Raw genomic sequence first — 17500 nt, 5'->3', positions numbered from 1 at the left:
CTTTCCGATGGAGCTGAGGATATTGGCCTGTTAAGAGACAAAAAAACAATAATCAAGCACATTAACATACCAGCCAGAAGCAGCAAGAAACCAGCACCAACTACTGGCCTCTCCTATGACTGTTGTCTGAGTTCACGATGCAGCTTAGTAGTCTAGAAAGGACCTGCCACCATCCGTCTCATTCACACCTGACCAGGGCCGGCCAGACCAGACCACTCAAAGCCAGAGTCTACCTGGACTGCTTTAAAAAGGGAGAACTGTACACTGCGTGTTCAAGCATCGCACAATCCATTATTTGGAGCAGTAGGAGACGCCCAGCATCTGCGGTAACTACCCCTGCCTCCCCACCCCCTACTTTAACCCCTTGACCAGGCCTGCTATACTCCCTACTAAGAGTTGGTGCCCTAAATCCGATCCCTAGACTCGGAGTGGTCAGCGTTTTAAATCCGATCCCTAGACTGAGCGGTCAGTGTTTTAAATCCGATCCCTAGACTCGGAGTGGTCAGTGTTTTACAGTCTTACCTTGAAAAAGGAGGAAAACCTCTTGGCCGTGATCCCCTCAAGCTTTTTAAGGTCCTCCACCTGTGAGGGAGGGAGAGAGAGAGAGAGAGAGAGAGAGAAGAGGGAGAGGGAGAGGGATTTTAGGATGGTACAGAGATGGTTTGAGCACAGCCTGACACAAAGGCATTCAAGGCCATTCCAAGGCATAGACCTGAGAGAACTTACAGGCGTGTCCTCTCTGCACACAGAACACCTAGTCTCACACATCTGTGCACATCCCACCTGCCAGCAGTGGTGACTAGACTGTCGTGTGTGTGTGTGTGTGTCAGTAGAGGCCACCTGTGTGAGTAGTGCCTGGATGGTCTCCTGCCCAACACTAGACGGTCACCTGCATTGCCTGACCAGTATGACCAGTCTGACTAGATGGTCCCATAATGCAGGGGTTCTCAAACTTTATGGGGCCAGGGACCCCTCAAAGGGCAGAACATTTTCCGAGGACCTCCTCATAATCGCATCCCAAATTAAACCATAAAGGCTTATAGCTATTTATAATGTTATATGCTTTTGGACTCTTTTACTCTAAAATCATATAGTACTAATATCACAAGAGTTTTAGATAGTAATTTTATTACATTTGGCATTACTTGACAGTATGTAGGATAGATTTTAAATTATATTTTTGTAAAATGTGCTGAGAAGCTACTTAATGTTCATAGTTTGTCCAGTCCAGTTTATTTACCCGGTCTTGAACGATGGCAACCTTTGGAAGCCAGATATCTGCTGTTGGTTTATGGTTGATGTGATGAGCACTTGCCTGTATTAGGGTTGTCACGAACACTTAACAAATGGCATTCATATTGGTATTAGCCTCCAGCAAGATTTTAATGAAAACTACATGATCATAGCATTGATTATACACGTATAGCGTTTTCTTTCTAGAGTTTATTTTGACAATGAACTGGGCTACGTTCTTGCAGCCAAATTGAAAGCTATCAACGTCTTTAACGAGAATACATGCAATAGGGCCATCCGATATGCCTTCGGCTAACCTATCTTTTAAAAAGGGCCTTCTGCAACGATAAACACGACCCGTACTGATGGAAGATTAAATACATCACTTGCAGATTATCGCAGTTAACATTACTAGTGTGAAAAATGCGGTTTAGTTACGTTAGCCACACTGCATTATGATCATTGTACTACGCATCGTCAAAATTCTGTGATGGGGAAAATCGCTTGTAGTTTTAGCCTAGTTTAGCGACTAGTGTTAGGCTGTATATGGGTGAGCTTAGGGGTGTTCATGTTTATAATCACATTTGCTAACCTGTCGTTCTTTGAACTCTCTGAAAAGTTCGGGTGTCTGTCTGAGAGGTGCTTAGCCATATTTGACGTGTTGCCTCCCTTTGCCAGAGTGACTTTGAAGCATGTTTTACAGATGGGTCTGTGTGTCGATGGGCTTTCCTTCACATTCTGCTTCGTATCCGAAGTACTTCCAGATCTTATTTCTGACATATATTTTTTTTAATACAAGCCGAGGACGGTCGGCAAGAGCTCCTGCACATGAGGCCATGTCTCCCCTGAGATCACTCGCAGTGTGTGAGAGCTGGGAAGCCCCGCCCTTGCAGTCAATGCGTGCAGGTAGCCTGACACTGACAGGGAGTGGAACAGTGAGTGCGCTCTGATTGCGTGCTATTTTAATGAAGTACCTATACTAAAAATATGCAAATCCGTATCGTTTTTTACGTAAGGTTTCCGCGGTACCTTTCTAGTACAGGTACACCGTCCAACATTAGTCTATATGTTTTGTATACTGTATTGCAATAAATAAAAAAAACGTTGGAAGCCAGACTTTTTCGCGGACCCCCAGGCAAGGCGTCGCAGACCCCAGTTTGAGAACCACTGCCATAATGTCCCCTGTAAGCGCATTGACTGATTGGCAACCTGTTGTCTGACCTGTGCATCACCCGAGTGAGCGGTCTGTCTGGTCACCTGTGTGTGTGTGTGTGTGTGTGTGTTTCTCTCACCTGCGTGAAGGCGCCGTGGATCTCCCGCCAGCCCATGATGAGTTTGGCCTTCTTGTCTCCGATGAGCTGCAGGCCCTTGAGCTCCTTGAGCGAGCCGCCGTTGAGCGTGGAGAGGATCTTCTCCCGAGACTTCTCCATCAGGGACGCGTCCATGTGAGACTCCCAGTCCGTGTGCACGTCCACGCCGCCGTTCTCCTTCCCCTCCGAGATCTGACCAGCACGAGACGCAAGGTGAGAGTATACACACAGGTACAGGAGACGTGTACGAGGGCTCTAAACTCAAACATTTTGGGTTCCTGAAGAGTCTAACTACATCTGTCTAAGGTTCAGTGTCAGAGGAGACACACACGGCTCAGGAGCGACAGAGACACACATGGCTCGGGAGCGACAGAGGAGACACACATGGCTCAGGCGCGACAGAGGAGACACACACACACGGCTCAGGAGCGACACACACACACAGGGCTCAGGAGCGACAGAGGAGAGACACACACACACACAGGGCTCAGGAGCGACAGAGGAGACAAACACATAGGGCTCAGGAGCGACACACACACAGGGCTCAGGAGCGACAGAGGAGACACACACACGCACGCACACACACACACACACACACACACACACACACACACACACACACACACACACACACACACACACACACACACACACACACACACACACACACACACACACACACACACACACACACACGGCTCAGGAGCGACAGAGGAGACACACACACAGGGCTCTGGAGCGACAGAGGAAACACACACACGGCTCAGGAGCGACACACACACACAGGGCTCAGGAGCGACAGGAAACACACGCACACACACACGGCTCAGGAGCGACAGAGGAGACACACACACAGGGCTCTGGAGCGACAGAGGAAACACACACACGGCTCAGGAGCGACACACACACACGGCTCAGGAGCGACAGAGGAAACAGAGCCCTGTCAGTGCAGCACTTGCAGACATCAAACATCCCAACTACAACAGCTCTCTACGCTCCTACACCGTCACACACCTGTGCTCTCTCCCTGATGGAGGGAGACAGAGAAGAGAAGAGAAGAGAAGAGAGAGCACTGACCTCACTCTGCTCCTTTTTCTTCTTGTCAGGAGCGATGTATGATTTACACACCAATGCACCCTGTTGGATATGCACCTGTGACACTGAGTGAGAGCGAGAGAGCACGTGTGAGAGAGAGAGAAAGAGGGATGAGAGAGAGAAAGCGTAAATACAACTATACTGAATTATTTATGGCTTTTCCTGAAACTCAGGGGCCACCTCTGCATAGCCTGGGAGCAGTGGAGGACACAGAGTGTGAGTGTGTCCCATGTGACCATGCTTCATGACTCATTCCTAGGCTAGTGCTGTGAAAGCAAAGAGCTGATTCATGGACAGTGTTGCAGTAAGTGGACATAATGGACTTCAATCTGCTATATTAAAGAATTCAAACACAGACACACACAAACACACACGCACACGCACAGGACTGCAAACTAAGACTCGGAGAGAAACTGAAATTGCCTCCTTGCTTGATCAGACCTCTGGGAGGGTTAAGTGCAAAAGAGGCCTATTGCTGCCTTTCTGTGTGTGTGTGTGTTCAAATGTAACTCTGCAGTTTGGTTAATCCAGTCATCATTATAAATGATATGGACCTGCTGTTCCACCTCATGCTGCTGCGTGACAAACATGGAGTTAAAGCCACTGGGCTGTACTGCTATACTATTATACTGCTGTGTGTGTGTCTTAGTTTGCAGTCCTGTCTGTGTGTGTGTGTGTGTGTGAGAGATTGCAGTCCTGTGTGTGTGTGTGTCTTAGTTTGCAGTCCTGTGTGTGTGTCTTAGTTTGCAGTCCTGTGTGTGTGTGTTAGTTTGCAGTCCTGTGTGTGTGTGTGTGTGTGTGTGTGTGTGTGTGTGTGAGTGAGAGATTGCAGTCCTGTGTGTGTGTGTGTGTTAGTTTGCAGTCCTGTGTGTGTGTGTGTGTGTGTTAGTTTGCAGTCGTGTGTGTGTGTGTGTGTGTTTTCGCCCTGGTATAGTCCCACATGATACACCAAGAGCCAGTGGGATTGTTGCAGGAGAGGAACACTATCAGCACCGACCACACAGAGACCAAGATGCTGAAATATTAATAATATGAAAAATACCCGACAGAGACGGAGCGAGCAAAAATGTGTGTGTGTGTGTGTGTGTGTAATATTGTGACCGATGCTTGCTGTGAGAGGGTTACATGTCTACTGCCTGAATTGATCAACTAGTGTGTGTGCATAAATAAATAAATAAAATAAATAAATAAAGTACAATACAATTTTTTTTTATATATGAAACACACTTTCTTTTTCTTTTTTTTTAAACTCACCTTGTAGCGGCGATACGACTGCTTGCTGTTTCTTGGGCCGGGCACAGGAGGGCTTTCTGTGGAGGGGGAGCACATTGGTCTTGAAGAGGGAGTCTTCCCTGAGAGCACTGCCCCCCTGCTTGGCTTTAGTCTCCAGCTCCTTCTGTTTGGCCTTCAGCTCCTGAACACATAAGGAACACACACACACACACACACACACACACTTAATATAGAGACTAAACCTGGAACACTCAGCAGGATTGTGTGAGCGCTTTGAGCAGGGTGTGTGTGTGCGTGTGCGCGCACACACAACTAAGCAACCACCTTCAGCAGATTGTGTGTGTGTACCTGGATCTCTTTGCGAGACTGGGCAAAAGTCTTCAGCAGGGTGTGTGTGTGTACCCCTATCTCTTTGCGAGACTGGGCAACAGTCTTCAGCAGGGTGTGTGTGTGTGTACCTCGATCTCTTTACGAGACTGGGCCACGGTCTTCAGCAGGTGTGTGTGTGTGTGTGTGTGTACCTCGATCTCTTTGCGAGACTGGGCCACGGTCTTCAGCAGGTGTGTGTGTGTGTGTGTGTACCTCGATCTCTTTGCGAGACTGGGCGACGGTCTTCAGCAGGTGTAGCCTCTCTTTCTCTGGCGTGCCCATAAGCATCTTCTCCAGCGCCAGCAGACGGTCCAGCACGGTGCCATCCGAAGGGCTGAAACACACACACACACACGTAAAGGATGGGCTATCAGTGTGTGTGTGTGTGTGTACTCACGTGTGTATACAGGTGAAGTGAGTCAGTGTGTGTGTGTGTGTGTGTGTGTGTGTGTGTTTTCTGTCCAGTACTGTCCCAGCTGTCTCAATGAGACCTTTCACAGCATTTCACTGCAGGGAGAGCAAGTCTTTCAACAGTCCTGACCCAAACAGAGGCACCAGCATGAGGCCGCGTTATGCAGGACAGACCAACGACCAGAATAAAACAGCGTGCACACACACCAGGAGAGAGAGACACAGAGAGAGAGAGACAGACAGAGAGAAAGAACATGAAGACAGACAGAACAGACAGCATGTAAAGCCGAACTGCATGTCCTGTGAGGGACCTGTATGACTAGGACCTATGGGGTTGTATGCGTGTGTGGGTGTGTTGTGTGTGTGTGTGTGTGTGTGTGTGTGTGTTGAGTGTGCTGGTTGCATATGTGTTTAACTCTGACCTGGGTGGCTGGGTGCTGGGTGTGAGTGTGTGTTAACTCTGACCTCTGTGTGCTGCAGCTGGTTGTGTGTGTGTGTGTGTGTGTGTGTGTGTCTTAACTCTGACCTCTGTGGCTGTGTGCTGCAGCTGGTTGTGTGTGTGTGTCTTAACTCTGACCTCTGTGGCTGTGTGCTGCAGCTGGTGCTGGAGCTGGGCACTCTGTCCGGATCGGTCTTGCTCTCCTTCCCCTCTCTGGTCCTCTTTCTCTGGGGCTCACTGGAGCTGCTGGACCCCTGATCCCTGGGCCTCTTACTTACTGCTGAGGGAGACACACACACACACACAAACACACTTAGCAACAGCACACACACACTTAGCAACAGCACACACATACACACAATGGAAATGATGCCTGCCTGACCCCGAGCCTCTTACCTACAGCTGAGGGACGGAGACACACACACACACACAATTAACAACCACCAATCAACAACCACACATAGACCATAGCAATAACACACAAACATGCGCGCACACACTCTAACTGAATCTGCTGCCTACCACAGCCTTTCCAGGCCAAAAGACTGGACACACACACACACACTCAGCATCATCATCACGCACACACACTTTGAATCTCGGACTCAAAGTAGTAAGTAGCACAGAGGCTCACAATGCCGGACACACGCGCGCACACACACACACACACACCACTGATGGCCCAGACAGTAACAAAGATTTCCTCAACCATACCACTCTACTGATGCTGCACAGATGAAGCTATGCTTCACTCACTTTAGTGTAAATATCCCACTCAGAGGAAGACACAGCATCACACCAGCAGCTGCCGAACGCACACACACACTCACCCAAACCCCTCTAGTTACTGGCATCCCTTTGAGCAGTCACACACACACACACACTACCACTCCCAAACACACTCACCCAAACACCTCTAGTTACTGGCATCCCTTTGAGCAGACACACACACACACACACCCAAACCCCTCTAGGTACTAGCATCCCTTTGAGTAGTTACTGGCATCCGTTTGAGCAGTCACCCCCACACACACACACCACCACTCCCAAACACACCCACACACACGCCTCTAGTTACTGACCCACATCATACACTGATGACATCCCTTTGAGCAATCTTACACACTCGCTCAACCACTCTGAAACACACACACACACACACTTCAATGGATTGCCTCTTACATCTTTGACAACAACCCCCCCACTCTTCATTGCACAAACAACCTGACTTAACCTTTGCACTCAGTCTCACACAGCAGACTGCACGCTCTGGCAACCTCCTACCAAGCACCGCCACGCATTTCACCATCCGCAACACACACACACAAACACACACACACACTTCACCTATAGAGGGCTGAAGGAGCGTCTCGCGGACAAACGGGCGGTTGACGATCTGCTTGGACTTGGCGGCGAAGTTGAGCGCGGTGAAGGTGTCGAAGTAGTAGCTGTACTCGGGCGCCACGTTGGTGATCATGACGGAGTGCGCGGAGCCGCCGAGCGAGTCCTGCAGCAGGCGCGTCAGCTTGCTGTCCCGGTAGGGCACCCGGCCGCCCGCCGCCCCGTTCAGCGCGTCCACCACCTTGCTGAGGGTGAAGAGCGACAGGTTGATGGCGCCGCTCTCCTTCAGGCGGATGCCCTGATTGCCCGTGCGCCGGTTGTCCTCGGAACCCGCCAGGTCCACCAGGTAGAGTTTGCCCGTCTGCTGCCGGTGGGGATGCACACGGCGGGTTCGGACCACCTGGGGGAGGGATGTTTAGAAGAAGCAGATTTAAAAACAATATATATAATTATGCTCATCATAAGAGCAACAGACTAATTTATGTCTGCATTTACACATTCAGCTATATTTTTTATTCATTTAAAACATTTTTTTTTTTAAGTGAGACATAAAATCGTGCACACAACACCACCCCCCCTCCCCCACAGCAAGCCATCTTGGATTTTAAAAAAAAAACATCTGTTAAATGAATGTACGTGCTGATTTGGTCTAAGTGCCTTATTCAGGCTCGCCATGCTCCTGCAGGAGGACGTCTGCTGCCATGTTAGCAGTGCTCTAGAGGAGCGGGCATTAGGCCTGAGTACCCTGTTAGCAGTGCTCTAGAGGAGCTGGCCTCAAGCCTGAGTCCCATGTTAGCAGTGCTCTAGAGGAGCTGGCCTCAGGCCTGAGTCCCATCATGTTAGCAGTGCTCTAGAGGAGCGGGCCTCAGGCCTGAGTCCCATCATGTTAGCAGTGCTCTAGACTAGTGGAGCGGGCCTCAGGCCTGAGTCCCATCATGTTAGCAGTGCTCTAGAGGAGCGGGCCTCAAGCCCTAGTCCACAGCCCTATTCAGCGGTGCTTCACCAGAGCCAACCTGACACACGCTGCTAATTGGTGGCCTTTCACTCCGCTGCACTGCCCCTTCAGCTCCACGCCTCCGCCTGGCAGAGCTGGGTTCACTCAACTCCCTCTGCTGACAGCTATGAGGATGATGCCATTACACCACACCAGCAGCACAGCCAAGTGAAAGCATGCCAACACAAAATGGCAGTGAGAGAGAGAGTGTATGTGTGAGCGAGCCAGAGACAACAGAACGAAACAGAGAGCAGAAGACATGGCAAGACAGAGAGGCAGACAGAAAGAGAAGCAGACAGACAGAGATAGATAGAGACAGAGAGAGAAACCAAGAGGGCAAGTGAGGAAAAAAACAAGACACAAAGAGGGCAAGACCGAGACAGACTAAGCAACTAGTGTGTGTGTGTGTGTGTGTGTGTGAGAGAAAGAGACCTTGATGAGGAGGATGGCGTGGCTGCGGCTGGAGCGCTGGTTGAGTTTGGTGGAGGCGGTGGTGCGGTTGAGACTGGCTGGGATGAACTGCGTGTCGAACTCAGAGAAGGAGGCGAGCGGCGTGGTGGTGAGGCCGGGGATGAGGATGTTGTGGTCCTTATCCTCCCGGATGGGCAGGTCCTGGGTGCTCGGACACAACAGGTCCAGCACCTGAGGAAGAACACCACAAGGACCACACACACACACCATGAGCACACGGAAAGGCTGGCCACTGGAAAGAAACCGGTCTATCAATATGTATTCTGTAGTTCAACACATGTAGAGCTGGAAGATCTCCAAGATCTCCATTTAAGGCCCAACTGTCTGTCTGCCACCACAGATGAACACAGCACAGCTACATGACAGATATGAAGGGCATTACCCAGAACAGAGGTGACAGAATATGAAGATCACCACAAAGCTTGTTATTGACCACATCAGGTATAGACATGTGCGGAAGTTCAACACAATCATAGTCCTCCACAGGCTTGTATTGTGGCAGACACATTTTTACTCTCTCCCACACACACACACACCTTCTCGTTGTAAATCTCCAGGTAGGACATGCTGATGGCGTACTCCCAGCCATCCTCCTTCGCCTCCTGGGCCCTGACCAGGTGGAAGACCTCACGCACGGCCCTGGGGATCATACCTGGCTGCTCCTGACTGCCCAGCATGGTGTGAGTCTTACCTGTCAGGGGACAGACCACAGGACAGTCACACACAGAGAGGAGGGAGGGAGAGAATGAAGGAGGGAGGGAGAGTGAGGGAGAGAAAGAGAGGCAAAGAAAGAGAGCCGAGAGGGAGATACGAGGTAAGGAAGGAAAAGGAGAAACAGACTCAAGAATGGAACGGGTAGAGGTCTAGAACAGTGAAAAAAGAACTGCAGAGAAATAGAAGAGTGGGTAAAGAGGCGAGGGGTGCCAAGAGGAGAACAGAGGAGGTAAAGGAGCTGGTGGTAAACTCACACCAAGAGTACAAGCCTGAGTGTGTGTGTGTGTTCGTTCCCTGGTATAGTCCCACATGACACAGTAAGAGCCAGTGGGATTGTTGCAGGAGAGAAACACCATCAGCACCAGCTACCTAATCCAGGCCTACCACACAGAGCCCAGGATCTGTTAAAATGCTGTAAGGTGGTGAGAAATTAAGTTCCCAGGACCATAAGAGGGGAAAAATAATTATGCTGACGTACAGAGGTAAAGGAGACCTCAAGACACAGACCATTCTAAATCATCTATTGTCTGCAACCAACAGGTAAGGGATTGAGAGGTGTGTATTCAGAGAGCTATGGAGGGGGAGGGTGGAAGAGAAGAGACAGGAGAAGTGGTCGTACCAGCTCCGGTGGGTCCGTATGCAAACACACTGGCATTCTGCCCATTGAGGATATGAGGCAGGACGGGTTTCACCGACTCCACAAACACCTCCTTCTGGGTGCTCTTCTCGTCGTGGAACATGTCGAAGCTGAACAAACATAACAAACATGGCTGTTGCTGACCCAAACAAAACTGAGGTTAACATTTCAAACACAACTGGAATATATAAACATTTACTTGATTAGTAAAGATAGCCGATTTCTTTACTTAAGGGGTAAGTCAAATGTTACTTGACTTCTCTCCCGTCCTTGAATGGCCATAGTGTTTTATCTTGTCTATTGGGAGTACGAGTTGTGTGTACTCTCCCTGGTATAGTCCCAAACGACACAGTAAGAGCTAGAGGGATTGTTGCAGGACGGAAATACTATCAGCACCAGCTACCAAATCCAGGCCTACCACAGAGACCAGGATCTGGTAAGATGCAGTAAGGCGGTGAGAAATTAAAGTTCGCAGGACCATAAGAGGGAGAAAAAAAAACCTAGTATTCTGTTCACATTAACAAATAGGAGAGAGAGAAGAGGGCAACTGACTCATAGTGGAGCGTCTCGGTGGCATTCCTCCAGTTGACGATCTCCAGCCTGTGGGAATCCAACCCCCGCACACAAGGGCCCTCGCCCTTATCGTCCTGCTTGTCCATGTAGGGCCGCAGCCGAACAGCCACACGCACCCGTGAAGTCCGTTTCGGCCCGGCAGCGGGTTCACCCGCCCCAACACGCTGGGCCATTTCCTTAACAAGGAGACAGAGAATAATTATCATTTTCGACGACAACACCTAGTTTATTGTAACATTAGCGTTTACGTTAACTATCTATCATAATGTTCCGCTCACAAAAAACAACACCATCTAACACAATCTGGCTAACACGATAACAAAGCTGCCGTTGACGCGTCAATAAACCCGCTAGCCGACACTTAAGCAAGGTAACCTAACCGAATTTGTGAACTAAAATGCTAGCTAAAGTTATTCACATTCGCTTAATATGCAAAACTGTTAAGGTAAGCTTCTATACAATTACATCCATGAAAACTCTCTAGACATACCAACCTCCAAAGTCAGCTAACTTGCTAGCACATTTTCCTAGCTTGTTTGGAGATGTTAAAGAGGCAAAACGCTTCCTGAGTTGGCTGGCTATCGCTAGCTAGCATCGGCTAATATATGTTAGTTGTATCAAACATACAACGTTGGGCCTTGATTTGGCAAAAACTACGAACTTACTGTTCAAGTTGTCGTGGGAAACGAAGTCGTTTAAGGAATATAGTGTTGCGCCTTCAAATTCCAAGACCTAAACGATGAAACAACAAGTTAGCAGGCTCCAAGCATCGTAATGAGGTAAAGCATTGAAGAAAAGGCTTCTGCCTCTGCGCCAATTATTTTCAAATGCTGCCGCGTACCTGACGTACCACCAATCAGCGTTCACTTCAAAATTGGACACGTGACTTTATATTTGATATGCAACGGACGTATGATTGCTGGTAGTATAATACCGTTTCGAAAACTTTTCAGCAACTTCAGTGTGAAATGTGTCTTTACTAAACAATTTAGCATACTATAACTACACAGCAAGGGTACATTATTATTCTGGCGTTAAGTACGCTTTGGACGTAACGCAAGCGATGTGGGCAACAGCGCCGCAGTACAGCCAATCGGCGCTCAGATGCAAGACAAACCAAAATGGCGGTGCACTTCTGCTGCATATGTGGACAGTAGCCATGTCATGAAACATAGCTGTTTATTATGTTGCATCTGCCTGCAGGGGCTCAGGAAGTGGATTTTATAAACACACAAGTCGACTCCAAGTTGATTTGGGAAGAGTACATCTAAAAGTAAGTGTATGAACAAACTTGACTTTATCTTAGAGTTCAAACAGCTAATATGCTAATGCTACAAATAGACATCAGTAATGTAGGATATCTTACTGTAACTTACTGTCTGCACGGTTTAATCTTCTTCATCTTATCCAGAGAGGCAGATAAAACTCTTACTGAATTCACTCTTCACTCAGCAGTATGACGCAGGCGGTAGCCGATGACACAGAAACCTCCCTAACGGATGGGATGGAATCAATGGTAGTTCGGGAGGCGGATAAAACCGAGAAGTTGAGCCAGGGTGAGAAGAAGGAGAAAGAGACAGAAAATGTCAAAATGGACGAGTCGAACGAAACAGTGGAAGAGCCTCAGAAAGAAGATGAAGGTAATGATACTCGTTCACTCTGTGTTACAGATTACTTGTGCTTTAATTTCTCATATTTACGAGTTACTTCAAGTAGGCATGCAAGGAAGTTTTGAGTTACTTTTAGTAATATTTCATTTTAGACCAGTGCAGTATGTAGAGTAGTTGCAAGATTCATGACTGGTGCAAAATCTGTCCCTGTTGCTTGCTCGTCACTGTCTTGATAGCAGCTTGTTTGTTTGGCCCTCCCGTAGAGGATAAAGATAAGGACGGCTTGGTGGAAGATGAGCTGAAGGAAGGGGTTAAAGGTGATGCAGAGACGGCGGTAAGGGAATGTGAAGAGCGAAAAGGTGATGGCGACTGGGAGATCCCTTACAGTGATGAGGAGATGGAGAACCCCAAATCCTGGATGCCCCCCCCTCAGGAGATCAAACGCCTGTACGAACTGCTCGCCAAAGGGGATACACTGGAGCTCAACTGGGTGCCTCTTCCTCGCCGGCCCCCAACACCACCACGCACGCCGTCCCCTGAGAGGGACGGGGAGGAGTCACAGGAGCCTAAGGAGGAGGAGAACCAGAACAGGTGTGTGTCTCTGTAGGAGAACTAGAGAACCAGAACAGGTATGTGTCTCTGTAGGAGAACTAGAGAACCAGATCAGGTGTGTGTCTCTATAGGAGAACTATAGAACAAGAACAGGTATGTGTTTATGTAGGAGAACTAGAGAACCAGAACAGGTGTGTGTCTCTATAGGAGAACTATAGAACAAGAACAGGTATGTGTCTCTGTAGGAGAATTGGAGAAACAGAACAGGTGTGTGTCTCTCTAGGAGAACTAGAGAACCAGAACAGGTGTGTGTCTCTATAGGAGAACTATAGAACAAGAACAGGTATGTGTCTCTGTAGGAGAATTGGAGAAACAGAACAGGTGTGTGTCTCTGTAGGAGAACTAGAGAACCAGAACAGGTGTGTGTCTCTGTAGGAGAACTAGAGAACCAAAACAGGTATGTGTCTCTGTAGGAGAACAAGAGAACCAAAACAGGTATGTGTCTCTGTAGGAGAACTAGAGAACCAAAACAGGTATGTGTCTCTGTAGGAGAACTAGAGAACAAGAACAGGTATGTGTCTCTGTAGGAGAACTAGAGAACCAGAACAGGTGTGTGTCTCTGTAGGAGAACTAGAGAACCAAAACAGGTATGTGTCTCTGTAGGAGAACTAGAGAACCAAAACAGGTATGTGTCTCTGTAGGAGAACTAGAGAACCAAAACAGGTATGTATCTCTGTAGGAGAACTAGAGAACCAGAACGGGTATGTGTCTCTGTAGGAGAACTAGAGAACCAAAACAGGTATGTGTCTCTGTAGGAGAACTAGAGAACCAAAACAGGTATGTGTCTCTGTAGGAGAACTAGAGAACCAGAACGGGTATGTGTCTCTGTAGGAGAACTAGAGAACCAGAACGGGTATGTGTCTTGGTAGGAGAACTAGAGAACCAGAACGGGTATGTGTCTTGGTAGGAGAACTAGAGAACCAGAACGGGTATGTGTCTCTGTAGGAGAACTAGAGAACCAGAACGGGTATGTGTCTTGGTAGGGACACTAAAACCACTTGCTCTGAGGGTGCAGCCAAGAGCCCTTCAGGGTCCCTCAACATAGAACCACATTTTCACAGAGGAGGTAGTATTTTTGTTGACAAAACAACAAATGCTGTTAGAACTACCATAATGTTATTCTGAAGGTCCAATTTGAAGATGGAGCATTTTGCCCATAGAATTACATAGTGGTGATAGTATTTATATTTGTCAACATCAACAAGCACACATTGCCTTACATGGAGTGTTGTTTGGCTTTAGGCTAACTGCTTTTTCTTGAGCAGTTAGGGTTCATAGGGTGGACTAGAGTCATGGCTATGTCAAACCCACACAGCTTTTTAGAGAACCCATTCTGACATTTCATTTTCAGCTACAACAAAGTAATATGCTTGCCTGTCAGTACACCAGTTATTAGGATTTAGTGCAGGAATCTAACTCTGTTGCAAATACACTGCTGAATCCTAAAGTGTAGGGCAAGAACTGCTTTTTTGATTTATCCCTCTATTTATTTGTTAAATACGTTACGTGAAGTAACGTGACCTGCATGGTAAATCACCATATTATCTGGGCTATTATCATTCATTATAACTGCATAATAAAATATATAAATATAGCTATGGTATTACATTTTTGTGATGACTGTGGCATGTGCTTTATGTGAGGTTGGAAATGATACTAATCCCCAGAAATGAATTTGAATCAATCAATTTGAAAGGAGCAAATGCTTGAAGTTTCATTTGTGCTTTCTGAAGGTTACACAGCCATCTTAACATTCATCCCCCCCCCCCTGCAGGTCCCTGACTCCCACTGAGTTTGACTTTGATGAGGAGCAGACGCCCAAGAACACCTTCATCAACCGTCGCAGGACCCCAGGTGTGGCCCTAAACCCATGCAGGATATTTAGACAGGCACATCTGAAGACAGCTATGATTCTAACGTTCCTCCTCATGATTGTCTTTCTCCAGGGTCCTCGGCACGGTCCAGTGTTCGTCGCGAGGCTCGGATGGATAAGGTCCTCTCTGACATCAAACGCCACCGCAAGATTGACGAGCAGCTCCTGAGGAGTGGACGCGACCTCTTCAAGAGTGACAAGTCGCGCTCAGCTCCCGCCCCCAAGGAGCCCCTCTCGCCCAACAGCCAACGGCAGCGGGAGCGGGACAAAGACCCCAGCACAGTCTTCAGCCCCAGGCAGAGGAGATACTGACCATGCCCCACACTGTGGCTCATTCTGGGGCAGATTAGCCCACTGCTAGCGCCTGTGTGTATGCACAACAAAGAACTGTACAGGGGGCGCCATGGACTTGTCAAACCTGAATTTTATATGATGGCATTAATGATTCCGCGATTGATGCTGGATTTTATAATAAGTTGATATGTTTATGTCAGCGTGTGTGAGCGTCCATTTTCTATGACCGTAATAAATGTTGTGTTTTTTTTCCCAGATGGCTGAACGTTGTTTCTAATGTGTAGAGAGGCTAAATGAGGTTATGTCTGGATACTGACTCACTCAGTCAAACTGATTAGTCTGATGCTTTTCCTGCCATAGCAACATCAGTGGCATAATTGAGCCATTTCAGATTTAATGAACTGTTTTATTGTGGTCATTTTATTTACGCAACGAGTTGTCATTTAATTCATACTAATTCTCCTCTGGAAAGGCCTAATGTCTTATAGAGCAGTAAGTGCCACTTAAAAATGTATTAGTCTTCATAGAGGACAGAGGTGATCCTTTATTGCTGAAGAGGTTGAAAGAGGCTTTCTGTTGTTGTTGTTATGTACAAAGCACTGTCAGAGCCAGGCATGGGATATAAGAGTATATTTTGCTTCATGTTTGAATAACATCAAAGCTGTCATATATAGTTGAACTGAAGGGTAACATTTTGTCTTTTCTAACAAATGTGTGTACATATGCACATTCAAAATCACCAATGAACAAATAAATAATCAGAACTCATTGAATACATAACAAGGCTATGAGGAGAGGAGTATACAGTACTGTGTGTGAGATGGTCATTTCTGTATAGTTCTACCTGCACCAATGAGAATCGGAATAGGCCAATGCCTTCTGCAATAGTATCTCCATTCAGGATAACTGTCAACAACAAGCATGTTACGAAGACAGGACGGGGAAAAGTTTTTAGAATCATTTTTTTTCTTCTCAACATTACACTTGCTATTCTCAACGACCAATGAGAATCGGAGAAGGGTAGAACTGCTGAGGATTGTGGGTAAACCAAACAAACTGAAGAATTCAAACCTAGAGAATTGATCCCTTTCTGTTGAAGGCGACTGACTCCAGCCAAGAGTCACAAGAGAGACCATGGCCGTGTCGACCAATGACTGTGGGGCTACAACAGCGACGGTGGAAGGTAGTCCAACTATTCGGTAGTTTGCACAACCTGACAGATGTAGCTACACAAGTTCCAACTGGTAAAAGAATGGGAAACTCAACTATAAGCAAAACCTATTCAACACAAATAAATAAAATGAATAACGAAATATAAGATGCCTAAAACATTATCACATAAATTAGCCATAAATACTAAAATTAACAATGTGGAAATAACTAAAAACTTACCATATTATACAGCTGCTATGTACATCAGTCACATCTCTTATTGCGTCCTGAACTGAGACGATAACCACTGGATGGGTGAAGTAGAAAGTCTAAAATGGGTTCAAGGCTAAGGCGGCGCAATAACGCCATCCGCAAGAAAATCCCCCTCTAGCCTCCATTAATGAGTTCAAATGACTGGAACTATCATTTATGTAGGAGACTGAAATACTTGCTTAGCTTTTGTAACTTTTTTTGTTTTGTTTCCGGCTGCATTTTACTAAGTTGAACAGGCCATCTAGAAACAATGCACTAGCATATACAAAATAATACATTCCTAAATCCTGAGCTTCCTACAGGATTTCGTTACATTGGATGGATACTGTTTATTGGTACTGTATTTAGTCTCCAAATTCCAACTCACACCATAACTCCCCCCCCCCCCCCTTTGGTGTTTTTGCTGTGGTCTCTTCACCATGCAGTCTGACACCCATGGAATGTGCCTGTGACACAGACCACGGCATGTCAGACCCACCGCAGAGAGCCGGGAGTAGGAACACCCTCTTGTGTGGCGTGTGGATCTACAGTAGCTCACTCACTCCGCCATCTCTCCCACGAGCTTCACAGCTTTGACCAGGCTCCAACCCCTTGCTCCTGGGGCAGGAATCCACTCTGTGCAACCTACATCAAGAGGTGTGTGGATCTTGAGTACAGCGCCTTTTTTGTTCAAGTGGTGTATGACACCAGAGCTCCATCAAACACCCCTCCCCTTCCTTCCCTTCCCCTCAGCTCAGTAATCCAAAGTGCTGCCTAGTTAGGTTCCCTTTACCCCCCACCCTTTAGTCCTTGTTTACCTCCTACCAGCATCTGTGCACCGTTGCCCGTTGTCATAGATACAGTAAATACGGATGTTACAGTCAGGT

The 17500-nt window shown here is 47.5% G+C and overlaps 3 protein-coding genes across 7 annotated transcripts in view; 1 reads left to right on the top strand and 2 right to left on the bottom strand.

The window, feature by feature from the left end:
- The window catches only part of kif22 (kinesin family member 22), a 12000-nt gene extending 377 nt beyond the window's left edge, over positions 1 to 11623 (bottom strand). Inside the window, exons 1-13 of one of the 2 annotated variants that reach the window (XM_031568157.1) lie at positions 11486 to 11623; positions 10800 to 10996; positions 10230 to 10357; positions 9433 to 9587; positions 8858 to 9067; positions 7438 to 7831; positions 6229 to 6370; positions 5454 to 5574; positions 4893 to 5052; positions 3621 to 3703; positions 2526 to 2735; positions 523 to 582; positions 1 to 27 (exon numbers count right to left, since the gene is read on the bottom strand). The exon at positions 1 to 27 is cut by the window's left edge and continues 377 nt beyond it. In XM_031568157.1, coding sequence (XP_031424017.1) covers positions 1 to 27; positions 523 to 582; positions 2526 to 2735; positions 3621 to 3703; positions 4893 to 5052; positions 5454 to 5574; positions 6229 to 6370; positions 7438 to 7831; positions 8858 to 9067; positions 9433 to 9587; positions 10230 to 10357; positions 10800 to 10993 — 1884 coding nt within the window. In that variant the 5' untranslated portion in view covers positions 10994 to 10996; positions 11486 to 11623. The remainder of the gene's footprint in view (positions 28 to 522; positions 583 to 2525; positions 2736 to 3620; positions 3704 to 4892; positions 5053 to 5453; positions 5575 to 6228; positions 6371 to 7437; positions 7832 to 8857; positions 9068 to 9432; positions 9588 to 10229; positions 10358 to 10799; positions 10997 to 11485) is intronic. The other variant, XM_031568166.2, reaches the window with a different exon arrangement.
- Positions 11624 to 11716: 93 nt separating this feature from the next.
- On the top strand, positions 11717 to 15466 carry pagr1 (PAXIP1 associated glutamate-rich protein 1). Of its 3 annotated transcripts, none has more exons than XM_031568314.2 (5): positions 11717 to 12093; positions 12232 to 12460; positions 12694 to 13021; positions 14817 to 14896; positions 14989 to 15466. In XM_031568314.2, the coding sequence occupies exons 2-5, from the start codon at positions 12277 to 12279 to the stop codon at positions 15225 to 15227; spliced, it is 831 nt and encodes a 276-aa protein (XP_031424174.1). In that variant the 5' UTR covers positions 11717 to 12093; positions 12232 to 12276; the 3' UTR covers positions 15228 to 15466. The 3 variants fall into 3 exon arrangements, with proteins under 3 accessions (XP_031424174.1, XP_031424170.1, XP_031424164.1); XM_031568310.2 differs by having other exon boundaries at positions 11719 to 12093; positions 12276 to 12460; XM_031568304.2 differs by having other exon boundaries at positions 11720 to 12093; positions 12273 to 12460.
- A 358-nt stretch (positions 15467 to 15824) lies between these two features.
- Positions 15825 to 17500, bottom strand: part of tlcd3bb (TLC domain containing 3Bb) — a 14132-nt gene continuing 12456 nt past the window's right edge. For both annotated transcript variants that reach the window (XM_012837696.3, XM_031568288.2), the window contains exon 7: positions 15825 to 17500. This exon is cut by the window's right edge and continues 1024 nt beyond it. The gene's annotated coding sequence lies outside the window, so the exon portion shown is untranslated.

Source organism: Clupea harengus, chromosome 1 (genome assembly GCF_900700415.2).
Source record: "Clupea harengus chromosome 1, Ch_v2.0.2, whole genome shotgun sequence".
Lineage (NCBI taxonomy): Eukaryota > Metazoa > Chordata > Actinopteri > Clupeiformes > Clupeidae > Clupea > Clupea harengus.
This window is presented reverse-complemented; position numbering and strand designations above follow the sequence as displayed.